General features: G+C 50.6%; 1 protein-coding gene, 1 long non-coding RNA gene and 1 pseudogene across 3 annotated transcripts; all 3 read left to right on the forward strand.

The window, feature by feature from the left end:
* Nucleotides 1–2,112: 2,112 nt before the first annotated feature.
* Nucleotides 2,113–4,231, forward strand: LOC128079515 (synapsin-1-like; annotated as a pseudogene).
* Nucleotides 4,232–5,166: 935 nt separating this feature from the next.
* LOC128079525 (uncharacterized) lies at nucleotides 5,167–8,559 on the forward strand. The gene is made up of 2 exons (XR_008206191.1): nucleotides 5,167–5,335; nucleotides 8,232–8,559. It is a non-coding gene; the product is annotated as an uncharacterized LOC128079525 (long non-coding RNA).
* A 1,045-nt stretch (nucleotides 8,560–9,604) lies between these two features.
* LOC128079520 (protein MANBAL-like) lies at nucleotides 9,605–13,367 on the forward strand. 2 transcript variants are annotated; one of them, XM_052680805.1, is made up of 4 exons: nucleotides 9,605–9,802; nucleotides 11,667–11,765; nucleotides 12,194–12,388; nucleotides 12,862–13,367. In XM_052680805.1, the coding sequence occupies exons 3-4, from the start codon at nucleotides 12,239–12,241 to the stop codon at nucleotides 12,967–12,969; spliced, it is 258 nt and encodes an 85-aa protein (XP_052536765.1). In that variant the 5' UTR covers nucleotides 9,605–9,802; nucleotides 11,667–11,765; nucleotides 12,194–12,238; the 3' UTR covers nucleotides 12,970–13,367. The 2 variants fall into 2 exon arrangements, with proteins under 2 accessions (XP_052536765.1, XP_052536767.1); XM_052680807.1 differs by lacking the exon at nucleotides 9,605–9,802 and having other exon boundaries at nucleotides 11,620–11,765.
* Nucleotides 13,368–23,745: the final 10,378 nt, after the last annotated feature.

Below are 23,745 nucleotides of genomic sequence, written 5' to 3' on the forward strand. Positions count from 1 at the left end.
AATGAAGGTCAGTGCAGGAGCAGCTGCTGCTGGGAGGAAGGAAGTGCAGGCTGATGAGCGCTGCTGCATCTCCCGGCACGGCACCAGAGGAGGCAGCAGTGATGCTGGGGGGCAGTTGCAGAAGAACACGAGGAGCTCCTCAGCAGGAAGCCACAAACCTGCAGAAAGCTGCAGCAGACTCAGAGCACACGTGGATGCCCAGGAGGAAATGGAGGCCCAGCGTTTGAGCAGCGCCTGGCCACGGAGTGCTGCGGCCCAAGAACAAAGCTGTTCTGCCTTTGCCCAGATGGCTTTCCAAGGTGGACTCGTCTGTCCTCATAAAAACCAGAGGGCTGACTCATCCGAATGCTGGCTGATTGCTTGGGAGCCCAAATCCTTCCAGCCTCCAGTCTGGGGGCAGCCTGGGGGCAACATCTCCTGGGTCTGATCGTGCGGTGCCTGAGCGAGAGGATGACCCAGGCTGGTTACACAAGACTCATCTTAATTTCTCTGTTCTGTTACTTCAGATAACGCCATCGGGCGGCCCTCATATTGTTTTCTTACAATTTGGTACCAGCCCTGGTGACCTTGGTCCAGAGCCCCAAAGGCTGCATCCAGCCCAGGGGCTCACAGCCACAGCCCCAGTTAGAACAGCACAGACTGCAGGGCCGAAAGCCTCAGCCGCAGGCAGAGAAGAGAGCTCCAGCCTTGGACCTAAAGCCACAGCTGGAGAAGGTGGAAAGGCCCTGGGGCCTAGAGCCACAGCCAGAGATGCCGGGTTTTGTTTTCTGCTGGTTCCTATGGGACTCCCTTGACCATCTGAGGCCATACTGGTTTTTACTGGGCTGCACTAGAGTCATCTTCTCTTCTCTGTTGCTTTCCTTCAGTTAACCCCGTTGGTGACCCTGGTGTTGGTTTCCAAAGGTTTGGATCTGGGAGGCGTCCATTTCCTTCGCTTATGATGCAAGCACAGCGGTGATGCAGGCACTCGCTGAGCTCACAATGGTTGCTGAGCTGGAAGCGTTTGTGCCAGCGCTGGAGAGCAGAGAGCTGTTGCTCTGGTGAGCGTGGTGCACACCGAGACTGAGCTCTGTGCTTTTCTTGAGGGATCATCCTTTGAGAGCCCACTGGGAGCAGCGCTGCGGCGTGTGCGTCAGCTGGGCACCGCTCCGGCTGAGCAGGCTGACCAGGTGAGCTGGGTTTGGTGCTGGCTGGGTGCCGGGAGAGATCAGCAGAAAAGCTGGGCTGGGGAGGAGCTCCCAGGTCCAACGGTGCCCTTCTGAATGGCTGTATCCAGGGAAAATGGGTTCTTGTTCAGATTGCAGCCCACGTTTCAGTGAGGATGACGAAAAGGCATTCCTCCCCTGGGAAATTGCTGCCGGGCCCCCACCTTCATGTCAGACCTTCAAAAGGAAGCAGAGCGCAGACTTCATAGGGTGCAACTTGTGCCTCCCTGCTCCGTGGGTTGCTTGGTGTGCCATGCCCAGCAGGTGCTTCAGCAAACCGCGCTGAAGTCACGGCAGAGAGCCAGGTGCTCAGCTGGGGACATGGGCGGTCAGCACACCTGTGGGGGAAAAGGGGACCTGGGGGCACTTGCTGACAGAAGCCATGGCAGTCAGACCCCAGCTGCAGCCAGTGATGGGCAGGCAGTTCTTGCAGCCAGCTGATTTCCAAACATTGCCTTCCTCAAGAGACAACATTGCATGGCAGAAGAAAGCTGGGAAAATGCTTCTTCCTCACGGTTTTTCCCTTGTTGATGCTTTCTGTAGGTTCCTCTCCAAAAGGAGAACTCAGGAATCCAGGCAGCTGAAGATCGCAGTGCTGCAGGCGATGTTAAGTAAGCATCCAAGTGGAGTGCAGGAAGGGGCAGTGAGAAGTGAACCATCAGTTGTGTTTGGGCTGTCAAAGCAGCATCTTTCTGTTTGCTGGGGGGACATGGGCTTACTGGACAATACTTGTGCTGCCTGCTGGTGTCTGTGAAATCAACACACGATCTGTTGTTGTAGGGACAAAACCTGTGCATCTGTGGAACGGTGCGGGGCAAGGGGGGAAACGGAAAGCCTCCGCAGGTAAGAAGCTCCTGTGAGCTGCGGTGTGGGCACTGCCTCTAAACAGGGCTGCATGAAGGGCTGCGTGTGATGGAGGGGAGAGGAAGGGACTGCAGTTCTGTGCTGACTGCAGAAGTGGCACAAGGCTGTAGCAGCAGAAAAGCAAATTGACAAAACTGCTGCTGAAGGCCAGAAGTTTGTGGTTGGCAGTGCTGAAATCTTCCTCCAAAGAGATGCTCTTCACGTCTTTCTTGTCTCCTTTCTGTCAGAAGCTGATGCCAGTGGCCTTCCCCTGAAGCGCAGCCATGTGGAAAGCCAGGAGTGTGGCACAGCACCCAAGAGAGGTACAGACACACAGCAGGCATCTGGGTTTGGTGCACTGTCTTTCTAGTTAGGCTTTCTGCCTGTTCTTTCCTGGGACTGTTCTCATTGCGTGTTGCTTGGGGTTTTAATCCCCGGGATTTACAGTTACCTCTCCTGTCCTGATTTACAATGGGAACCCAACGTTCACCCCAGATCCCTTGCTGTGAACGTGGTACAGGAGAGCTGGCATTGACTCTGGGATTTTTTCTTGCTGTTCCCAGCAGTGGCGAGCAGCTCGGATGTGCCGGAGGACATCACGGACATCCAGGGTTTGCTCTCTTGGATCAATGGTGAGTTTGGGGCTGCAGAGCTGCAGGTGTGTGTTTGCACAGAGGGGGTGTGAGAAGGCTCTCATCGCCATTTGGGGGATGTTTTTGCATTTTCAGACGTGGCAAGAGCTGCTGAGGTCCCCCACGAGAACCCCAGCAGCCCTGTCCCCGGATGTTTGATCGCTGAGCTCCCTGCCAACCCCAGGGACAGCAGAGAGCCCAGCACACAGGCTGCCACCGGGACGCCCAACGACCCCTTCTGGGGGCTTCCTCCATCCCCCGGGTTCCTGTCTGAGCTGCAGTGCGGGCTGTCGGCGCAGCGCCCCGTCGTGCCACCAGCGAGCGCCCGGCTCAGCCCACGGCCGACCACCCTGGCCGTCAGCGCACCTCCCTCAGCGCAAAGCGCACAGCCCACCGAGGAGGTGCAGCAAAGGCAGCCCCAGGAGGCTCAGGCTCACTCGCCCCCATCGCCAGGCTCTGTCCCCAGCCGGGTGGCAGACAAGAAGAACAGGGGCAGCACCAAGCGGGGGGCCAAGCGCCCTGCGCCTGCCGGCACCCTGCAGAAAGGGGAGAGATCCCAGCAGGAGCAGCCCACCAGCAGCGCTCCTGCCAAGAAAAGGAAGCTGCCACCCCGTGGGGAAAGAAGAGAAAGGAAAGGCCGCAAACAGCCGTGGCAAGCAAAGCTGCCTGGGGCCGGCGCAGGAGCCAGCGGCAGCCAAGCGGGCACTGCCAGCGAGCTGCGCAAACACCTGCAGGACTGCATCCAGGCCGTGCACCCGCTGGGGCAGAGGGTGACTGCGGTGGGCCCGGTGCGCCAGCCACCCTCTGTGCAGCCCCAACCCTCAGCCACCGCTGGCCCTGCTGCCCTCCAGCCCCAAGGCAGCCACGCGGTCAAGGCAGAACCGACAGCTCCAGGCAGCACGGTGCAGGAGGAGGGCGCTGCCAAGGAGGCGCCGCCGAGCTGCCCGCGCCCGTCCCCGCAGAGGAGCTCAGAGCTGCGGAGGGACCCACCGCCACCACCACCACCACCAGCGCTGCCCCAGCAGCAGCCTCGGCCGTGGCGCCCCGTGGACTCTGTGCCCTGCGTGGGGCCGCAGGCGGGTGGCGGTGTAATACCCTTAGTGATGGAGGAGTCGCTGCCCATCACAGCCGAGCAGCGGCCTGAGAGGGAGCGCATGAAGAAGCTGGCCCAGGAAGAGCGGCAGCGGGCGGCCCAGCAGATGAAGATCGGCCCCGTGCAGTTCCTGGTGCAGCGGGAGATAGACATGGCCATCGCCGACCAGTACGGCTACCCGTAACCCTGCGCTCCTCGCCGGCTCGCAGCACCAGGCAGCAGCGGCAGCGTTCCAGGGGCTCCGCCAGCGGCCCCATCTCTCCCCTGCACAACCGAGCCGTCCTCCAGAGTCAGCACAGCAGTGGGATGGGACGTTGTCTGGCTGCTCAGCTGTGGTGGGACTGGAATTTTAGGATTACTGTTGTTTGTTTCTCGTTGTACTCTAGGATAGGTTATTAAAAGCTTTGCATTCCATTTGCTACGTCCCTCTGCCTGCAGTCATTTGCGCTGTGTCACAGCCCCCCAGCTCCCCACGCCCGCCTCCAGGGCAGCATGGGGCACCACGGATGGCTCATGGCATTCCTCAGCTGCCACCAGCAGCCCCAGCCCTCCTCTCTCCCTGCAGCGCTTTGTGCAGCAGGATGCAGAGGGCGTTTCACGGAGCTCTGCTGCGCTGCACAGTGCCGTGAATTGCCGTGGGGATGGGCAGCAGGCAGGGCGGATGGAGGGGAATCGCCCTGGCTCACTACGGCCAGAAGAGACTCCAGCAGGGGCAGCTCCTGCGGAGGGGTGAAGCAGGGGCAGCAGGGCCTGCTGTGCAGATAGGCGTAAAGATCCCTCCCATGCCATGGCGCTTCTTGAGCAGGGCACTGAGGGCACCCTCGGCACGTTCACAGATGGCACCGAGTTCAGAGGGAGCGCTGATCTGCCAACCTGAGCAGTTCCGTGATTCTCTGGCTCTACGATGCCACATCCGTTCCAAGTCCATGCCGTACCAGAGCCCATCCCATATCGATCCCATTTCCCGATATCCCATCCCGCATCCATCCCATATCCATATCCCTGCACCCCACATCCCAGCCCCACATCCAACGCCCCAGCCCCACATCCAACGTCCCAGCCCCACATCCAAACCTCATTCCCAATCCCTCACCCCAAGCACATCTCACACCTGTCAATCCCAATCCCTCCTCCCCAATCCCGATCCCACATCCCATCCCCCTTAGCAATAGGGAACTCCGAGCCCCTTCCCAGCCACAGCTCAGCCCTGCCTCCGGACTCTCATCGCTCAGGGCCAGTTCTGGCCCGTTCGTGCCTTTCATTGGTCAGCGGCAGCTCCGTCCCGCCTCTGGACTCTCATTGGTCAGGGGCAGTTCCAGCCCATTCATTCCTCTGATTGGTCTGTAGCAGTGCCGCCGGCTCCGATTGGCTGACGCGTAGCGCGCGAAACGGCCGTTGGCAGCCGGCTCTCCCCTCAGACGGTGCCGGTCCCACAGCCGCTGCGCGCCGGAGCTCCGGGCAGCGCCGAGACGGAGCGGCGGCACGGCGGGAGCGGTGCGAGCACAGCGGTTCCGGAGCCGGGAGGGACGGACGGAGAGCGGCGCCGGGACAGGGATTAGCAGGTGAAAAAGCCGTAATTGAGGGGAAAAACCCCAGATTCAAGGGGAAAAACAGGGATTTGTAGCAGAAAAATCCATATTTAAGGGGAAAAACCCCATATTTAAAGTGAAAAACCCCATTTTTAAGAGGTAAAACCCCAGATTAAATGGCAAAACAAGGATTTCTGTGATAAAACACAAGATTCCAAGCGAAGAAACAGGGATTTCCAGGAGAAAAAGCCATATTTAATGGGAAAAACCCCGATTTAAGGGCTAAAGCAGGGATTTTTGGTAGAAAAGCCTGGATTTAAGGGATAAAACAGGAACATCTGGAAGAAAACCCCAGACTGAAGGGCAAAACCAGGGATTTCTGGCAGAAAATGCCATATTTAATGGGAAAAACCCCAAATGTAATGGGAAAAACAGGGATTTCTGAGAGAAAAAGGCGTATTTCAGAGGAAAAACCCAGATGTAAGGGACAAAACAGATTTCTGGGAGGAAAAGAAGTCTTTAATGGGAAATAGCCCAGATTTAATGGAAAAACAGGGATTGATGGTAGAAAACCCCAGATTGAAGGGGAAAAACAAGGATTTCTAGGAGAAAAAGCCATATTTAAGGTGAAAAACCCCAGATTTAAGGGGCAAAACAGGGATATCAGGGAGAAAACCCCAGATTGAGGGGCAGAACAGGGATTTCTAGGAGAAAAAGCCATAATTAATGGGAAAAGCAGACATTTCTAAGAGAAAGAGCCATATTTCAAAGGAAAAACCCCAGATTTAAGGGGAAAAACAGGCATCTCTAGGAGAAAACCCCAGATTGGAGGGGAAAAACAGGGATTTCTGGCAGAAAAATCCATATTTACTGGGAAAAACCCCAGATTTAAGGGGAAAAAGAGGGATTTCTAGCAGAAAAAGCCAGATTGAAGAGCAAAAATCCAGAATGTAGGAAACAACATGCGTTTGTAGCAGAAAAAGACATTTAAGGCTAATAACAGGGATTTCTGACAGAAAAAGCCATATTTCATGGAAAAAGCCCAGCTTTAAGGGGCAAAGAAAGGATTTCTTGCAGAAAAAGCCATATTTTAGGGGAAAAGCAGGGATTTCCAGCAGAAAAGGCCATATTTAAAAGGAAAAACCCCGGATTAAATGGAAAAACAGGTATTTTTAGGAGAAAACCCTTGATAAAAGGGGAAAAACAGGGATTGCTAGCAGAAAAAGCCATATTTCATGGAAACACCCCAGATTTAAGGGGAAAAGCAGGGATTTCTAGGAGAAAAAGCCATATCTAAGAGCAGAAATCCAGATTGTAGGGAAAAAACATGCATTTGTAGCAAAAAAAAGCCATATTTAACGGGAGAAACCCCAGATTTGAGGGTAAAACCAGGGATTTCTGGCAGAAAAAGCCATATTTAAGGGGAAAAATCCCTGATTTAATGGGAAAAGCAGGGTTTTATGGTAGAAATGCCCTGATTTAAGGGGAGAAGCAGGAATATCTGGGAGAAAACCCCAGATGTAAGTTGCAAAACAAGGCTTTCTTGCAGGAAAAGCCATCTTTAATGGGAAAACCCCCAGATTTAATGGTAAAACAGGGATTTCTAGTAGAAAAAGCCATATTTAAGGGGAAAAAGCTCCGATTTAAGGGGAGAAACAGGGATTTCCGGGAGAAAAAGACATCTTTAATGGGAAAAACCCCGATTTAAGGGCTAAAACAGGGATTGATGGTAGAAAAGCCTGGATTTAAGGGATAAAACAGGAATATCTGGAAGAAAACCCCAGGTTGAAGGGCAAAAACAGGGATTTCTAGCGGAAAATGCCACATTTAATGGGAAAAACCCCAAATGTAATGGGAAAAACAGGAATTTCTGAGAGAAAAAGGCATATTTCGGAGGAAAAACCCAGATGTAAGGGACAAAACAGAGATTTCTAGGAGGAAAAGAAGTATTTAATGGGAAATAGCCCAGATTTAATGGAAAACCAGGGATTGATGGTAGAAAACCCCAGATTGAAGGGGAGAAACAGGGATTTCTAGGAGAAAAAGCCATATTTAAGGGGAAAAACCCCAGATTTGAGTGGAAAAGCAGGGATTTCTGGCAGAAAAAGCCGTATTTAAGGGGTAAAACCCTACATTTATGGGACAAAACAGGTTTTTGTAGGAGAAAACCCCAGATTTAAGGGTGAAAACCCTACATTTAAGGAGAAAAACAGGGATTTCTAGGAGAAAAAGCCATATTTAAGGGGAAAAACCCGAGATTTAAGGGATAAACAGGGATTTCTGGCAGAGAAAGGCATATTTAAGGGGAACAACAGTGATTTCTAGCAGCAAAAGCCATATTTCAGAGGAAAAACCCCAGATTTTAGGGGCAAAACATGCATTTGTAGCAGAAAAAGCCATATTTAATGTGAAAAGCCCCAGATTTAAGGGGAAAAGCAAGGATTTCTTGCAGGAAAAGCCATATCTAAGGGGAAAAACCCCATATTTAAGGGACAAAGCAGGGATTTATTGCAGGAAAAGCCATATTTAAGGGGAAAAACCCCAGCGTTAATGGAAAAACAGGGATTTCTAGCAGGAAAAGCCATATTTGAGGGGAAAATCCCAGATTTAATGAAAAAACAGGGATTTCTGGCAGAAAAGGCCTTTTTTAAAGGGAAAAACCCCGGATTTAATGGGAAAAACAGGGATTTCTGGGAAAAAAAAACCCAGATCTAATTGAAAAACAGCAATTTCTTGCAGGAAAAGCCATATTTAAGGGGAAGAATATGAGATTTAAGGGGAAAAATAGAGATTTATGGTAGAAAACCCCAGATTTCAGGGGAAAAAACAGGGATTTCTAGCAGAAATATTTTGTTTGTTTATATGAAGCTTGATGTAGTGATGTAGAATAACGGGGGGAATGTCATGGTTTTGTGCTTTGGGTTATCAGCATTCCACACCATCTCATCATGTCATGCACTGGGGGTTTGGCTGCTGATGCTCAAGTTGCGGCTGCCTGTCTGGAGGAGAAGAAGAACCACGTTTCCCCAGGGCGCTTTGCGCTCAGCAAGGACACACAGCTCCTGGCCAAGTCCCCTGATGTTCTCGTCTTCGCCTGCGCTTCTCCGCCTGCTTTTCTTCCTGGGCTCAGCTGGACCGCAGTTCTCACCTCAGTGCTGTGCTGAGGCCTATCCACCTTTCAGACACACTCTCTCTCTCTCTCGCTCTCATTCTATTTTGCTGATACCATATTTAGGAAATGAGTTTGTTGCACCTCAGATCGTTGCCACTGTTTTTAATCATTTTGGGTTCCCATTTCCCTTTTCCGGACCCACGGATCCCTCCGCCCCGCTGGTCATGGAACCGGGCGGAAGCAGCCCATCAAGCGCTGACATTGAGGCATCTCCACTTCAGAGCTGGATAGAGAGCAGGGAGAGAAAGAAAAGGGAAGGGAGGGGAGAGGAGGAGAGGGGAACGGAGGGGAAGGAAGGAAGAAAGGGAAGGAAAAGGGCACTGTGAAGGGGAAGAGAAGGAAGAGAAAAGGAAAGGAAAAGCCAAGAGAAGAAAGGAAGAGAAAGGAAAAGGAAAGAGAAGAGAAAGAAGGGAAAGGAAAAGGGGGAGGAAGGAGAAGGAGAGAAGGAGAAGGAGAAAAGTCGCACGGCTCCGGCGCCATCCGAGAGGAATCCGGCCCCGCTCCACCCGCGGGCCCCGGCCGCCCGCAAGCCGCCCTTAGCAACGTGACGCCGCAGGCGGTTGCTAGGGCTCGGGCCGGAAGTGCTTCGTGCCGGCGGAGAGCACTTCCGGGGCAGCGGTGAGCCGGGCCGGGAGGAGCGGGCTCCGTGCCGGGAACCGGGTCGGGTCTCGGCGCGGGGGCATCGAGGGGCTGTCGGGGGAGGAGCTGGCGGCGCCGCCGGCAGCCAGAGGCGGGTCCCGGCTCGCGGCTTTGCGGGCCGCGCGGCCTCGCGAGGGCTGCGGGTGCCGGAGCGCAGCCCGGGGCGAGCGGGGCGGCTCCCGGGCGGCGGCAGCGCCGCGCTCCGTCGCGCGGTCGGAGCCGTCGCGCTGCGATGCGGTGCCGTCGCTCTTCGTTTGGACGTGGCGGGGAAGCCGGCGTCTCGCTCGCTCTTGCTGAGCGTCGTTTGCATGGCGGCGGTCCTTGGAGATGGCGGCGGGGAAGCGCGGGGCTCCGTCCGGATGGCGAGTTTGGCTTTTAGCCTCGCTCGGTGGAGTTTTGCTTTCGGCCCGGAGCGCGCCGGCAGGAGGCTGTGGATGGCGGGGCCTGATGGTGCGGCAAGGATGGCGACGGGCTCATGTGGCTGTGGCATCGGCCGGCCGGCCGGAAAAGCCTGGCTGGAGGCGGATTCCTTTTCTGATTGCCTTTTCTGATGCATTGTTGTGCGTTGGTGTTTCAGGTGTGTGAATGAGGGCTCCCCGCTGGAATTTGTGCCGAGCAAAGCTGGACGAGGAGTGGATCCACGCGCCTGGTGCCCTGTTTGAGTGCGGGAGGAGCGGGCACGGCTGAAGGTTTGTCCCTGGCTCTGGATGTCAGTGAGCGGGACGAGTGCGGGCTGAAGTTCTGTGTGATTGTGTTTGTTGGTTGGGAAGGGCTGCCCTGATCGATTGGTGGGAGGGAGGGCGGGCGAGGGAGATGTGAAAGCAGTCAGGAGCGCGTGGCGTCTCTGCCCGCTTTGGTGGCGCTGTTCTTAGTCTTTGGGCGCACAGTGAGGCTGTGTCCAGCGTCCCGGTTCAAAGGCAGGATTCGATCCAGTCGCGGCCCATCCGTCCCAGGCAAACGCTTCTCTCAGCTGGTCGGAAGGGGAAAAACAGGGATTTCTGGCAGAAAAAGCCGTATTTATGGGAAAAAAGCCAGATTTAAAGGGAAAAACAGGGATTTCTAGGAGAAAAAGCCGTATTTCATGGAGAAAAAAGACAGATTTAATGGAAAAACAGGGATTTCTGGGAGCAAACCCCAGATTTAAGGGGAAAAACAGGGATTTCTGGGAGAAAACCCCAGATTTAAGGGGAAAAAATAAGGATTTCTAGCAGAAAAAGCTATATTTAAGGGGAAAAACCCGAGATTTAATGGGATAAGCAGGGATTTCTAGCAGAAAAAGCCGTATTTAACGGTAAAAACCAGAGATTTAAGGGGAAAAAGAGGGAATACTGGCAGAAAAATCCATATTTAAGGTGAAAAGCCCCAGATTGAAGAAGAAATGGAAGCCAGGGCTTGTGTCTCCCCGCAGGCAGGTGCCGTCAGGTCCACTCTGGAGCGCGCTGTTGCTTGCGCTGAGCTCAGGAGATCCCTGATCGTGCCCTGAGTGTTGTGTGCTGCGTGCCCCAGCCCCAGAAGGGGATTCCCACGTGGCAGGAGGGAGAGGGCAGAGGAGGCTGCGGGCCCTTTCCTGGGCTTCGGCTCCTCTGTGGCCTCTTGCTTGCCAGGGAGAAGGGCTGCCCGCTGGGCACAGGGAGTGCCTTCTAGCTGCCGTCCCGTGCCCTGTCCTCCAGCCCCCTCCTCATGCTATGTGGAACGCCATTGCCAGCAGTGCGGCTGCCATTTTAGAACCTTCGCCGCATCACAGCCGTCACCTTGGTCACCGCTGTCCGGGCCAACGCACTCGCTCTGAGAGCTCTGGCAGCCATGCCAGCAGCGAAGAGAGCGAGGGGCACATTTTGCCCTCTTTTAAATGGGAAGAGGGAGCTTGGCTTCCCAGAAGCGAAGAGGAGGAGGGGGGCCGCCTTGAAGATCAAGCGGAGGAGGGGGCAGAGAGTGCGTTTCCATCGCGCCTGGACCAGCGCTGCGACCACCTCCGTGGAGCCCATGGAGGTGGATCCACCTCCGGATGAGCCCATGGAGGTGGATCCACCTGCGGCACAGCCGGCCTGGCACCACACCACCGTGCCAGGCCCCGCATCGGCGCCGTCACAGCTCCACCGCCGCTGGTCCAGGCGCTCGGCTCCCTACCCGCTGCGCGGCCCCCGCCCCCAGCATTAGCTGGGTGGCATTAGTTTCCATCAGCTCCTCCTCCGAGCCTCCTGTGGAGCCAAGTTCTCCTCTTCCCATTTAAATGCTGCAGGAGTTCTAGTTTAGTTGTTGTTTTTCTTGTTGATTTTAGTGTTAAGTTTAGTGTTAGTGTTAGGAGTAGGTTATTGTTCATGTTTTAGAGTTAGGCATAGGTTACTTGTAGTCTTTTAGTGTTAGGCATAGGTTCCTGTTCATACTTGACAGTTAGGGGTAGCTTGCTCCTGTCAAGTGGAAGTGAGCATCGCTCACTCGGTAAGCACACGCCTGATTGATCGTCCGAAGACATGAGTGCGAGTGCCGTGAGCACGGAGGCCCGATGGCATCTTGGATGGCTTGAATTTCCAGCTTGTGACTTTTGTGTTGCAGACCGTCGAGGAGCAGAGTGTGAGTGGCTGCGCCATTGCGTTGGGCCTCAGGAGAACAGTGTGTGACTGTGTGTCGAGCATCCTGCGTGGCCGTTGCCAGGTAGGCGTGCCTTCCTTTGCAGTAAGCAGTGCTTAGGCGTGAGCCCAGCTCATCCCCCTGTGCTCAGCAGATGGGCTTTCTGCGTGCTTTATTTCTGTGCTTGGTGCCGTCCGGCACAGCAGCAGCAAGGCCGTGAACACGTACGTACCCAGGTAGATGCAAATGTGCAACTGATGGGATTAATGCTATTGTTGTTAGTGTTCATGAGACAGTGGTCGTGCATGTGCGATCAACCTCAGGGAGAAGTTGATTGTTGCCTGTTCAGCTCTGGCTGAAATGCAAGTTTGGCGTCCCTCCTTGTGGTTGGGTCGGAAGACCAAGGCTATCTTGAGAGCACGTCTGTGAGTCAGGCTGGGAGTTTTTGCTAGCAGGAAGTCACAGCGTCGGAGCGCACGATAGGAATGATGGCTCTCGTTTCCCCCTTGTAGAAAGCAGCCTCCTGGAGAGCAGCAGAGCAGCAGGCTGTCTGCGCTATGGCCGCTGAAGTGCATTTCTCGGCCCCTGAGATCCCTGAGCCCACGCTGATGGAGAACGTGCTGCGCTGCGGCCTCTTCTTTGGAGCCGTTTTCCAGCTTCTGTGCGTGTGGGCCATAATGCTGCCAGTTCCCAAGTGCCCAGAGACAGTAAGTAGCGCTCTGCTTGATAGAGGTTGATAGAAATGCTGAGGAAATGGGCTGGGAGGGAAGCAGCTGGAGCTGTTGGCTACGGTAGCGCGCCGCGGCATTGCTGAGAATGTGGCAGTTTGTTGTGCCCTTCCTTGGCGTGCGTGCTGTTCCTGGTGGCACGCAAGGAGCCTGGAGGTGCAAGCTCACCTTCTCATCGTGCTGCTGGTGCTGCTGCTTCTGTGGGCTGTGAGTGGCAGGCAGGGCGTCCCCCTGTGCAGGGACTGCCTTGCAGGCAAGGCCTGTAGACTGTAGGTTACGTGGGTTTTTTGGGAACAAGAGAGAGGTGGAGTTTCTGTTGTGCCCTGATGTCAGGAAGGCAATTTGCAGCACTGGCACCCAAAGCTGCCCAGTCAGATGACTTGAGCTGCCAAAGCGAGCTGTCGGGCAATTGTCAGAAAGTTCCCTGACTGTTTGTGAATTGATTCCTGCAGGACTGGGACGGCTTGGAGTCTAAGACTTGGGAGACGGCGAAGAAACCAAAGGCAAGTGCTGCACAGCTAAGCAAGAAAGCCAAGAAGAAAAGCAAAAAGAAACGGTGAGGGCTTGAGCGATAAGCCTCAAAGGCCAAAGGAAGCAGCGGGAATGCTTGCTGAGAGGTGCTCCAAAGGCAGCGCACTGTACGTCTGGTTTTGTGGCGTGGCCGTGCTTTCCCTTGCGCGGACATTGGAGAGGAACTGAGGAAGCTGGAGGGGCTTCTGATGCGTGACAAACAAATGGGACTTTGCCTGTGCGGGATTTCATGTCTGGCAAGAGCTGGGGACGCTGCGTTCCTTCGGGGTCCTTCAGCTCGATAGCTGTTTCAGAATGTTGATGATGAGGTGAACATAGCGCATGTGGCTGGTCATGAGCGGTATCCAGGCTATTTGATTGTCTGTTGACATATCTACAAAAGGCAACCCAAATCCCTTAGTTTCAAATAAAAGGGAAACAAACCTTTGACACCTGGTGCTGCCTCTTTCAGTAGCTGGTCCAAACATGCCTGGCTTGGGCTGGCAGCGGCAGGGCGATGAAGCGGCCGGCTTCACGTCCCTCCCTGGAGATGGAGCTGCTTTTCCCGCGTTTCCATGTTGGTGTTGCCAAGCGGTGGCCTTTCAGCCAAAGCGTAACTGCTAGCGAAGCCTGTGAGCATCACCTTGCTCTGTGAGGACTGAGAGAAACAAAAGGAGAGGAAGCAGCGCACGAGGAAGAAAGGTGTCCCTGCACTCAGCCCCTCGAGCTTGTCTCTCCAGCTTCCCTGGTGGCTTTTTCAGCCTTCTGTAGCACTGACTGTTCCTGCTTGGCCTGGGAAGGCCAGCTGCACCTGCGGGCAGCCGAGGGCTGCACGTCAGGCTCCCGTTGAGCCGCGAGGAGTTCAAGTGCGGGTGGGCTGGTGTGAAGAGCAGCGCTGGGAGTGGGGCAGGAGGAGAGGGCAAGGGTTGGAAGGGACCTCCAGAGCTCATCGAGTCCAACCCCCTGCCCAAGCAGGTTCCCTACGCCAGGTCACACAGGTCGGCGTCCAGGCAGGTCTTGAACATCTCCAGAGAAGGAGACTCCCCCACCTCCCTGGGCAGCCTGTTCCAGTGCTCCGTCACCTCACTGTACAGAAGTTCCTTCGCACATTGGTGCGGAACTTCCTATGCTGCAGTTTCTGGCCGTTTCCCCTCGTCCTGTCTCCACTCAACACTGAAAAGAATCTGGCCTCGCCATTCTGCCCCCCACACCTTAGATATTTATAGACCTGGATCAGGTCCCCTCTCAGTCTCAAGACTGAACAGACTCTGACTTCTTTCGGTTTGTGTATTTATTTTTTGTGTAATTTTTTGAATATTTTTTTCTGTATCTTATGTATTCTAATATTTTCCTCTTAAATGTCATTATCCACATTGATCACTACTCAGTTTGTACATATGCAGTGTAGCCCAGATATAGTGTACATAAGGAACCAAGCTCTCAGTGAATCTTAACAAAACAAAGGGCATGCAATGACTTTGTCTGTCTTCCTTCCTGGGAGACATTTCTGGAGCTGTTGGGTCAGTTGTTCTCACAAACCCACAATCCAGCAGGAAGCACACGGCTGTTAATCCAACTGTGTGGTGACTTCAGCCTGCAATAGCTGACTGGCCGTCCCTTGGCTCCTGGCTGGGGTCTGTGCTTGCAGGCTCACATCTGTCAGTGCCTCTGACAGGCCAGCAGCAGCTGGTTTGCACGTTGGTTCTGAGATCCCCTCTTCCTCAGTCTCTATGAGACTTTGCATAGGAAAAGTTCTTGGATATGGGTTCTCATCTCAGAGGTTTAAACATTTCCCTGAAAATTTCTTTCCATTTGCCTCACAGAGGTAGGTGGGCACTGCCTTCAGGATGCCCTAGGGTAGCTGACGTATGCATGAGAGTACAGGAAAGGTTTCCCAGGACTCTCAGGAGACATTCTGGAGCATGAATTTGCAGGTAGGTCCTCCTGCAGAGCTTGGTGTCCTTCTCCTTCCTGAGTAAGGTGCCACTTCCATCTCAGGAATGGAACAGCCAACAGAAGTGAGACAGAAACTCTTCAGTAAAAGGCTCAGTGTTGCACTCGGACAGAATTCAGTGGTGTGGTGGTGTGTTGAGCTGAAACTCAACCCCATTGCCCCTTAGCCTTGCAGCTCCTGTGGCTTGGTGACAGTGCTGCTGTGTGGCTGCAAACACAAGCAAGGACATGCAGTGGGCACTTCTGTCACACAGATTGTTTCCACCATAGCAAGTCTGTCGCTAATGGAGATCTCATGGCGGTGCCTGAAGGCTCAGGGCCTCTTTGAAAGTTGCTGCCAAGAACATTCCCAAGGAATGGACTGCACAGATTCCCACACTTACTCTCCTACTCATGCTAAAACCAAGCTTTGTTGATAACTTTCAAAGATTGTATTTAAGGCTTGCCCAAACTGCAGCCCACATCAAAACACTAATCCATAATGCTTGTCCATACCCTAACAGTGTCCTGAAAACCTTAGCAGAATACCAAGCCCTCTCACTGAACCTTTGCTTAATCTCTGCCCCATAAGATGAGTTCTAACCCTTAATCCCTACCCTGAACACCCACCACCCATAGAGCCTGCTCCTGTGCTCTGCCCTCCTCACCTTCAACCCCTTCCCTAACCCTAAACTTTGAGTACTTGGCTGTCCAGGGCAGAGCAGGAATCGTGGAGTCTTTGAGCAAATGCGTGCAATGCAGTGATGAATGTGAGGTGATGTATGTACAGGAGGTGATGTGACTGATCAGCCTGAGGCCATCAGGAGGAGGTGGGTAGGAATGCTGCCATGAGCTCAGCTCTACCTCAGGACCTCCTGGGCCTGCAGGTGGCACGAGGCTGTGAAGGTGGCTGTGAGATCACTTCTGTGTGTGGAGTTGACAGGCCAGCCCCAGAAAAGCATTTCATGCCTGAAGCAGCTGTTGGTCAGCCCTTGGCTCCTGGCTGGGGTCTGTGCATACAGGATCACATCTGCAGTGTCCCTGAGAGGCTGACAGAAAGTGCCAGGTTGACGTGTTGCCTGCGGGATCCTCTGTGCCTGAGCACCTGGTAGGGCCATAGAGCAAGAAGGAGGTTTGTGTGAGGGACTGTGATGGCTCTTCTGTGTGAGTTCACAACTCAATAGCAGGAGGGACATGACTTGGTTGTGTCTGCCTGGAAACTGGCAGGTGCCTTGGAAGATGATGGTGAGGTTCTGTCACAGAGTTATCTAGGTCAGTCTATGCCCGTGACAGGGGGCAGTAGGCCCCTGGCCCCCCTCCAAGCCCCACAAAATGGGAAGGGTGAAGGAAGAGAGATAGGAAGATGGGAGCTGGGCTCAAGGAAGGAAAAAAGCAAAAACAGCAGCAATGATCTATGGAGGAAAACTTATTTTACTATGATATTGGAATGCAAGATAACACAGTATCATATAATCTAATTGAAACTGAGACTAATAAACCAGGTAAGATAGGAGAGAGAGAGAGTTCCTGAGTGAGTCAAACTTGAAAAGCTTGGAAGGGCTGGGAAAGCACCTCCAGCACCCACTGCCAGGCAGCAAGAGAGCACCCCATCCAAAGGGCCAGGTGCCATGACTTCAGAAATGTACAGGGACAGGTACCTGGAACTGCAGCATGAACACTTTAACTCCCAGTGCACTGCTTGATGTTATGGTGTGGAATGCTGAAAACCAAAAACACAGAACCATGACATTGGAGTTACCTCTCTTTATTCCAAGTTTAATCGCACTTTACTCCAGGCCTACTCACACTTTACTCAAGTATCTCTGACTCACATTTTACTCAAGATTTACTCAAACTTTTCCTCAACGTTACTCACGCTTGACTCTGGTTTTACTCACACTTTTCTCCAGGTTTTATGACACCCTACTCCAGGTGTGTACGCTCTCTCTTCTGGGCCTACGCACACTTGACTCCAGATGTTTCTCACACTTTGCTCTGAGTTTATTCACACTTTACTCTAGGTTTACTCACAGTTTTCTCTGGGTTTTACTCACACTTTCTAGCAGGTTTGCACACTCTTTACTCTGGATTTACTCTTCCTCTACTGTTGTTTCTGCATTTGATATTAAAAAGAGCAATTGGTTTGAAGAAGTAGAACACAATGCATTCGTATTCTGTAACATCCTTAGAAATAGTTGATATAAGAAGTAAAATACTGTATATGTGAGCAGCGTGTTTTAGAAGCATTGTTACTGAATTATGTTTTATATGTTAATTCTTTCTTGTGAAACTGTAGTAGTTGTTAAATGTTCCAAACAATGTGTGTATAGTATTAGGGATTAGAAAACATCTTGTAGAGTTGTTCTGTTAGGATAAGAAACTCCCTACAAAAGAAAAACAGATTTAACAAACATCAAAGAAGCCAGGGCCTCTACACAAGGCTGAACTGTCTGATTCCGTGAGAAGTTTGGGATGTGATGAGCAGGCACCAAGATCCTCCCCTCTGTTCTTCTCCCAAGCTTGTCTTTGTGGAAGGGAAGACAAGAAGGTATCTGCAAAAGAAGTCTCAAGTGTGGAATAAGTCCATTAATTAATTACAGATCTATGCTTAGGCTGCAAAGATTCATGTTTGTCCAGTGTCTGCATGTTTAGTGAAGCGTCGAGAAGATTGTGAACCTAAAGCACTCAGCTAATGAGGATCTAGGGGAGAAAGAGATCAGCATCGGGGAATACGGAATAAAAGATGTAATTCTGTTTTTCTGGGGTGCTCTCTTGCTTGCAGGAGGCCCTCCACTGCAATTGTGAATAAAATCGGCTTCATCAGAGATACCGTCCTAGAAAATTATTTGGATATTTCCAACAGAGAGGCCGCACCATACAGTGAACTACCAGAGAATGAAAAGAAATATGCCCTGCTCACAGATGGATCGTGTCGTCTTGTGGGGAAGCATCGCAGATGGAAATCTGCTGTGTGGAGCCACAAGTTGCAAGGCCACTGAAAGGAAAGGCGAATCAAGGCAATCTGCAGAGGTAAAGGCTGTCCAGCTGGCCTTAGATGTTGCTGAACGGGAGAGGTGGCCAGTGCTCTATCTTTACACTGACTCATGGATGGTAGTGAATGCCTTATGGGGGTGGTTACAGCAGTGGGAGCAAAATAACTGGCAAAGAAGGGGTAAACCTATTTGGGCTGCTGAACTGTGCAAAGACATTGCTGCCCAAATAAAGGATATGGTTGTAAAGGCGCATCATGTGGATGCTCATGTGCCCAAGAGTCGGGCTACTGAAGAACAGCAAAATAACCATCAGGTAGACCGAGCTGCCAGAATTGAGGTGGCTCAAATAGACCTGGACTGGCAGAACAAGGGTGAATTATTTCAGGCTTGATGGGCCCGTGAGACCTCAGGCCATCAAGGATGCGATGCAACATACAAATGGGCTGGAGACCAAGGGGTGGAATTAACTATGGACACTATTGCACAGGTGATTCATAACTGTGACACATGTGCCACAAGTAAACAAGCCAAGAGGATGAAACCTCTCTGGGAGGAAGGGCGATGGCCAAAGTACAAATATGGGGAGGCATGTGTCACGGTTCTGGCTGACGGCCAGAGAGGTGATAGAATGAGTCCAGATAGAGCGTGTGTCCAGATGGCTTGCTAAAAAACATGGCCTGAACCATGGTGATTGATTTAGGAGAGCTGGAGATACCTGGAGGATGAGGGACATCAAATACGCAGCAGGGCAGAGCAGCGGTGGACGCTGGGCCTTGGTCACTCTCACAGAGCACAGTCGCCCTTCCTTGGCTCCTCACCCATCCACCATAAAGTCTTTGTATACCCTTTGTGCTACAGTTCAGTTGTGCAAGTCATTTCACCGTGTCCCTGTGGTCCAAACAAGAGCTCAGGCCTACAACTCCACCAACATTTCTAGCTCAGCATGTGTTGGTGTTCTCATTAGTGTGAAAACACATAAGGCAACAACCTATCCAGAATGCATAATTGGATTTAGTGCATCTATGTTATTTTTGTTCAGAAGGTGGCACAACGTCATTAGACTCATTGTGAGGCTTGGAGTTGTCCAAGCAGCACAGACACTCCTAGGGCATGGATTTCCTGAAGGCCTTGTGTGGCATTTGCAGCTGCATGTGATTGTTCTGGGCAGCCCAGGGAACTGGCATGGCACTCAGCTGCTTCTGATGCCACTCACTTGTAGGCCCAAAGAAAACTGAGTTGTCATCAGTTGAAGAATAAAGATGTGTGTCAGCTCTGTAGTTAGCTCTTGAGCTCCAGAATATGCAGCAGGTGGAGGGCAGAGAAAGATGTGCCTCTTCTTTCATGAGCTCATCCATTTAGTTAGCTGCATAACTCTGCTTGCTCCATGCAGACAGGTAAAAGAGGCACACCTGAGTGCCATAAATACAAGGGTCTGTTGTCATTTAGAATGGCCAAGAATAGCTCTGTGCCCTCTCTGGCCCTCAGCTGATGCTCAGGAAGGAGGTGGCTCTCTCAGGGATATCCCACACGCTTCACAAGCAATAGCACACATCCAGCAGCACCCCAGGTCATCAGTCAGGGTCTGTGTGTGAGCAACTGACTCCCCGCTGAAGGACCAAGGACTCAGAGCAGGAGCTCACATGCAGGCAACTCCTCGTGCACTCCTGAACTGAACCAGACGAATCCCTGAAACTCCTGTGGGTCCATGGGGAGCAGAATCCCATTTCAGCCATAGGATTTCCATCCAGGGCTGAGATGCTTGCACTGCCTCATCTGGATCACTGCCCTGCCCAGGGGAAGCCCACCCCTCCCTGTCCTTGCCTGTGTGCCCTTCTGTTACAGCAAACACTCTCTGGTAGGACTAACCGTATGTCTGGAGTTATTCCATGTCCACTGGACGTTTGGTGCTAAATTCAGCAGATTTAGACGTACCATCATGACACTGCTGCCTTTCAGGAGCTGTTGGCTGTGGAGACTCAGGATTTTCTCAAGAGTGATCAGTGGGAAAAAACAAAGAAAAATGATGTCCTCTGCTGCTGAGCTGAGCCGGGCTGATGGGACACAGGGAGCTCCTACAAGTGGGCAGGGCTGCAGGGTGACAGCTCTGAGTAAGAGCAGCTCCCGTGTGCTGTGCATCAGTACTAGGGGCACGTTCTGCTGTGACATGGAGATGGAACAGAAGGGAGAGAGGGATTACAGGCTGTGTGGGGTGTGAGCAGGCTGCGACCTCACTGCAGGAGCATTGCTTTCAGCTATGGGCACGGTAAGTCTCTCAATATGGGCAATTCAATAAACCCTGGGAGTTCGCTTAGGTTTCCTTTTCCACTTGAAAAAATGCACTTAGCTCGTGCCCTGCAAACAGGGTGGGTTCTGGACAGCAAATAGGAATTCAGAGAGTTTGGGCTGGTGTCTGTATGCGCAGTCAGGGAAATGAGAGGAAAACAGCCCCCAGGATGAAAATCTGCAGACCACAGGGATACGATCAGGGAATTACTCCCTTCAGTGGATAAAAGACCTTCCTCTGAGCAAGCTCTGACCTAGAAACACATCTGCCCTCATGACCATGGGGTCCGAAGCACGAACCACCTCCTGTGCAGGCAGGGCAGCATCTCCCCAGGCCTGTGTCCATCCCCCTCTGCAGTGCACAGGGGCTGAGAGCGACTGCCTGGGGCTGTGGGCAACGCAATCTGTGAGGCCGGGAAGGAGCTGGATTTCCCTTAATGAGATGCCATCGTTAGGACACATCTCCCTCAGGTGTCCTTCAGAGCTGTGAGCTGACCTTCAGAATGCAAAACTGCAAAGTAGTCAAGCTCAGAGCAAGTAGAAATAAAGTCAGTCAGTTCCCCTTCCCCTGCACTAAGCAGCAGTGAATCCCTTTGCATCTCAGGTCTTACAGCTGTTCAGACTTCAGCAAGCACTCCTTAGGCATGGTGAGTAGGATGAGAATTTGTAGGAAAAAGTGATCCCTAGAACTTCTAGTTTTGACGCACATATTTTTGGCATTACAGTTCAGATGCTGCTCGGCACTGCTGATTAGAAGTGATTTTATCTGATACATTCTAAAACGAGCTGAAGAAACACTCCCCACATAGAAAGACTTGTCTTTGACTTCTTTCCTCCTTGAACAGGACCTGGTGCACAGAAGTACCAGATGCCCAACAGCAGCTCCATCAGCCAGTTCCTCCTCCTGGCGTTATGAAAATAAGCGATATTTCAGGGGAAAAACAGGGATTTCTATGAAAATAAGCGATATTTCAGGGGAAAAACAGGGATTTCTACGAAAATAAGCGATATTTCAGGGGAAAAACAGGGATTTCACAGAATCACAGAATCACCCAGGTTGAAAGGGACCTCAAGGATCATGTAGTTCCAACCCCCCTGCCCAGCAGGGCCACCAAACACACACAGTCACATCAGGTTGCCCAGGACCCCGTCCAACCTGGCCTTGAACACGGCCAAGGACGGGGCATCCACAACCTCCCTCGGCAGCCCGTTCCAGGCCCTAACCGCTCTCCTTGGGAAGAACTTCCTCCTAACATCCAACCACAATCTTCCCTCCTTCAACTTGCAAACATTTCCATGAAAATAAGCGATATTTAAGGGGGAAAACAGGGATTTCTATGAAAATAAGCAATATTTTAGGGGAAAAACAGGGATTTCTAGTAAAATAAGCGATATGTCAGGGGAAAAACAGGGATTTCGATGAAAATAAGCGATATTTAAGGTTAAAAACAGGGATTTCTATGAAAATCAGAGATATTTTAGGTTTAAAAACAGGGATTTCGATGAAAATAAGCGATATTTTAGGGGAAAAACAGGGATCTCTATGAAAAAAGCGATATTTCAGGGAAAAAACAGGGATTTCTAGGAAAATCAGAGATATTTTAGGGTTAAAAACAGGGATTTCTATGAAAATAAGCGATATTTAAGGGGAAAAACAGGGATTTCTATGAAAATAAGCAATATTTCAGGGGAAAAACAGGGATTTCTATGAAAATAAGTGATATTTCAGGGGAAAAACAGGGATTTCTAGGAAAATATGCAATATTTTAGGGGAAAAACAGGGATTTCTATGAAAATAAGCGATATTTCAGGGGAAAAACAGGGATTTCTATGAAAATAAGCGATATTTAAGGGGAAAAACAGGGATTTCTATGAAAATAAGCGATATTTCAGGGGAAAAACAGGGATTTCTATGAAAATAAGCGATATTTCAGGGGAAAAACAGGGATTTCGATGAAAATAAGCGATATTTTAGGGGAAAAACAGGGATTTCTATGAAAATAAGCATATTTTAGGGGAAAAACAGGGATTTCTATGAAAATAAGCGATATTTCAGGGGAAAAACAGGGATTTCTATGAAAATAAGCGATATTTCAGGGGAAAAACAGGGATTTCTATGAAAATAAGATATTTTAGGGTAAAAAACAGGGATTTCTATGAAAATAAGCGATATTTTAGGTTAAAAACAGGGATTTCTATGAAAATAAGGGATATTTCAGGGGAAAAACAGGGATTTATCTGAAAATAAGCGATATTTTAGGTTAAAAACAGGGATTTCTATGAAAATAAGTGATATTTTAGGGGAAAAACATGGATTTCAAGGAAAATAAGCGATATATTAGGGGAAAAACAGGGATTTCTATGAAAATAAGCGATATTTCAGGGAAAAAAGGGATTTCTATGAAAATAAGCGATATTTCAGGGGAAAAACAGGGATTTCGATGAAAATAAGCGATATTTCAGGGGAAAAACTGGGATTTCGATGAAAATAAGCATATTTTATGGGAAAAACAGGGATTTCTATGAAAATAAGCGATATTTCAGGGGAAAAACAGGGAATTTCTATGAAAATAAGCGATATTTCAGGGGACAAACAGGGATTTCGATGAAAATAAGCAATATTTGAGGGTTAAAAACAGGGATTTCTATGAAAATAAGCGATATTTAAGGGGAAAAACAGGGATTTCCATGAAAATAAGCGATATTTAAGGGGAAAAACAGGGATTTCTATGAAAATAAGCGATATTTCAGGGGTTCAAAACAGGGATTTCTATGAAAATAAGCGATATTTCAGGGGAAAAACAGGGATTTCTATGAAAATAAGCAATATTTGAGGGGAAAAACAGGGATTTCTATGAAAATAAGCGATATTTTAGGGTTCAAAACAGGGATTTCTATGAAAATAAGCGATATTTTAGGGGAAAAACAGGGATTTCTATGAAAATAAGCGATATTTCAGGGTTCAAAACAGGGATTTCTATGAAAATAAGCGATATATTTTAGGGGAAAAATAGGGATTTCTATGAAAATAAGCGATATTTCACGGGTCAAAACAGGGATTTCTATGAAAATAAGCGATATTTCAGAAATAACAGGGATTTCTATGAAAATAAGCGATATTTCAGGGGAAAAACAGGGATTTCTATGAAAATAAGCGATATTTCAGGGGAAAACAGGGATTTCAATGAAAATAAGCAATATTTGAGGGTTAAATGCAGGGATTTCTATGAAAATAAGGGATATTTCGGGTTCAAAACAGGGATTTCTATGAAAATAAGCGATATTTCAGGGGAAAAACAGGGATTTCTATGAAAATAAGCGATATATCAGGGTTCAAAACAGGGATTTCTATGAAAATAAGCGATATGTCAGGGGAAAAAAAAGGAATGACGATGAAAATAAGCAATATTTTAGGAGAAAAAGAGGGATTTCTATGAAAATAAGCAATATTTCAGACGAAAAACAGGGATTTCGATGAAAATAAGCGATATTTTAGGGTTCAAAATAGGGATTTCTATGAAAATAAGCGATATTTTAGGGGAAAAACTGGGATTTCTATGAAAATAAGCGATATTTCAGGGGAAAAACAGGGATTTCTAAGAAAATAAGCGATATTTC

The sequence above is a fragment of the Tympanuchus pallidicinctus genome, unplaced genomic scaffold (assembly GCF_026119805.1).
Source record: "Tympanuchus pallidicinctus isolate F22 unplaced genomic scaffold, pur_lepc_1.0 scaffold19, whole genome shotgun sequence".
NCBI lineage: Eukaryota > Metazoa > Chordata > Aves > Galliformes > Phasianidae > Tympanuchus > Tympanuchus pallidicinctus.

Bases quoted from the DNA above. Each gene is read 5' to 3' on its own strand.
- LOC128079520 (XM_052680805.1), top strand. From the start codon at position 12,239: ATGGCCGCTGAAGTGCATTTCTCGGCCCCTGAGATCCCTGAGCCCACG. The intron at 12,389-12,861 runs GTAAGTAGCGCT...TGATTCCTGCAG, and splicing joins TTCCCAAGTGCCCAGAGACA to GACTGGGACGGCTTGGAGTC.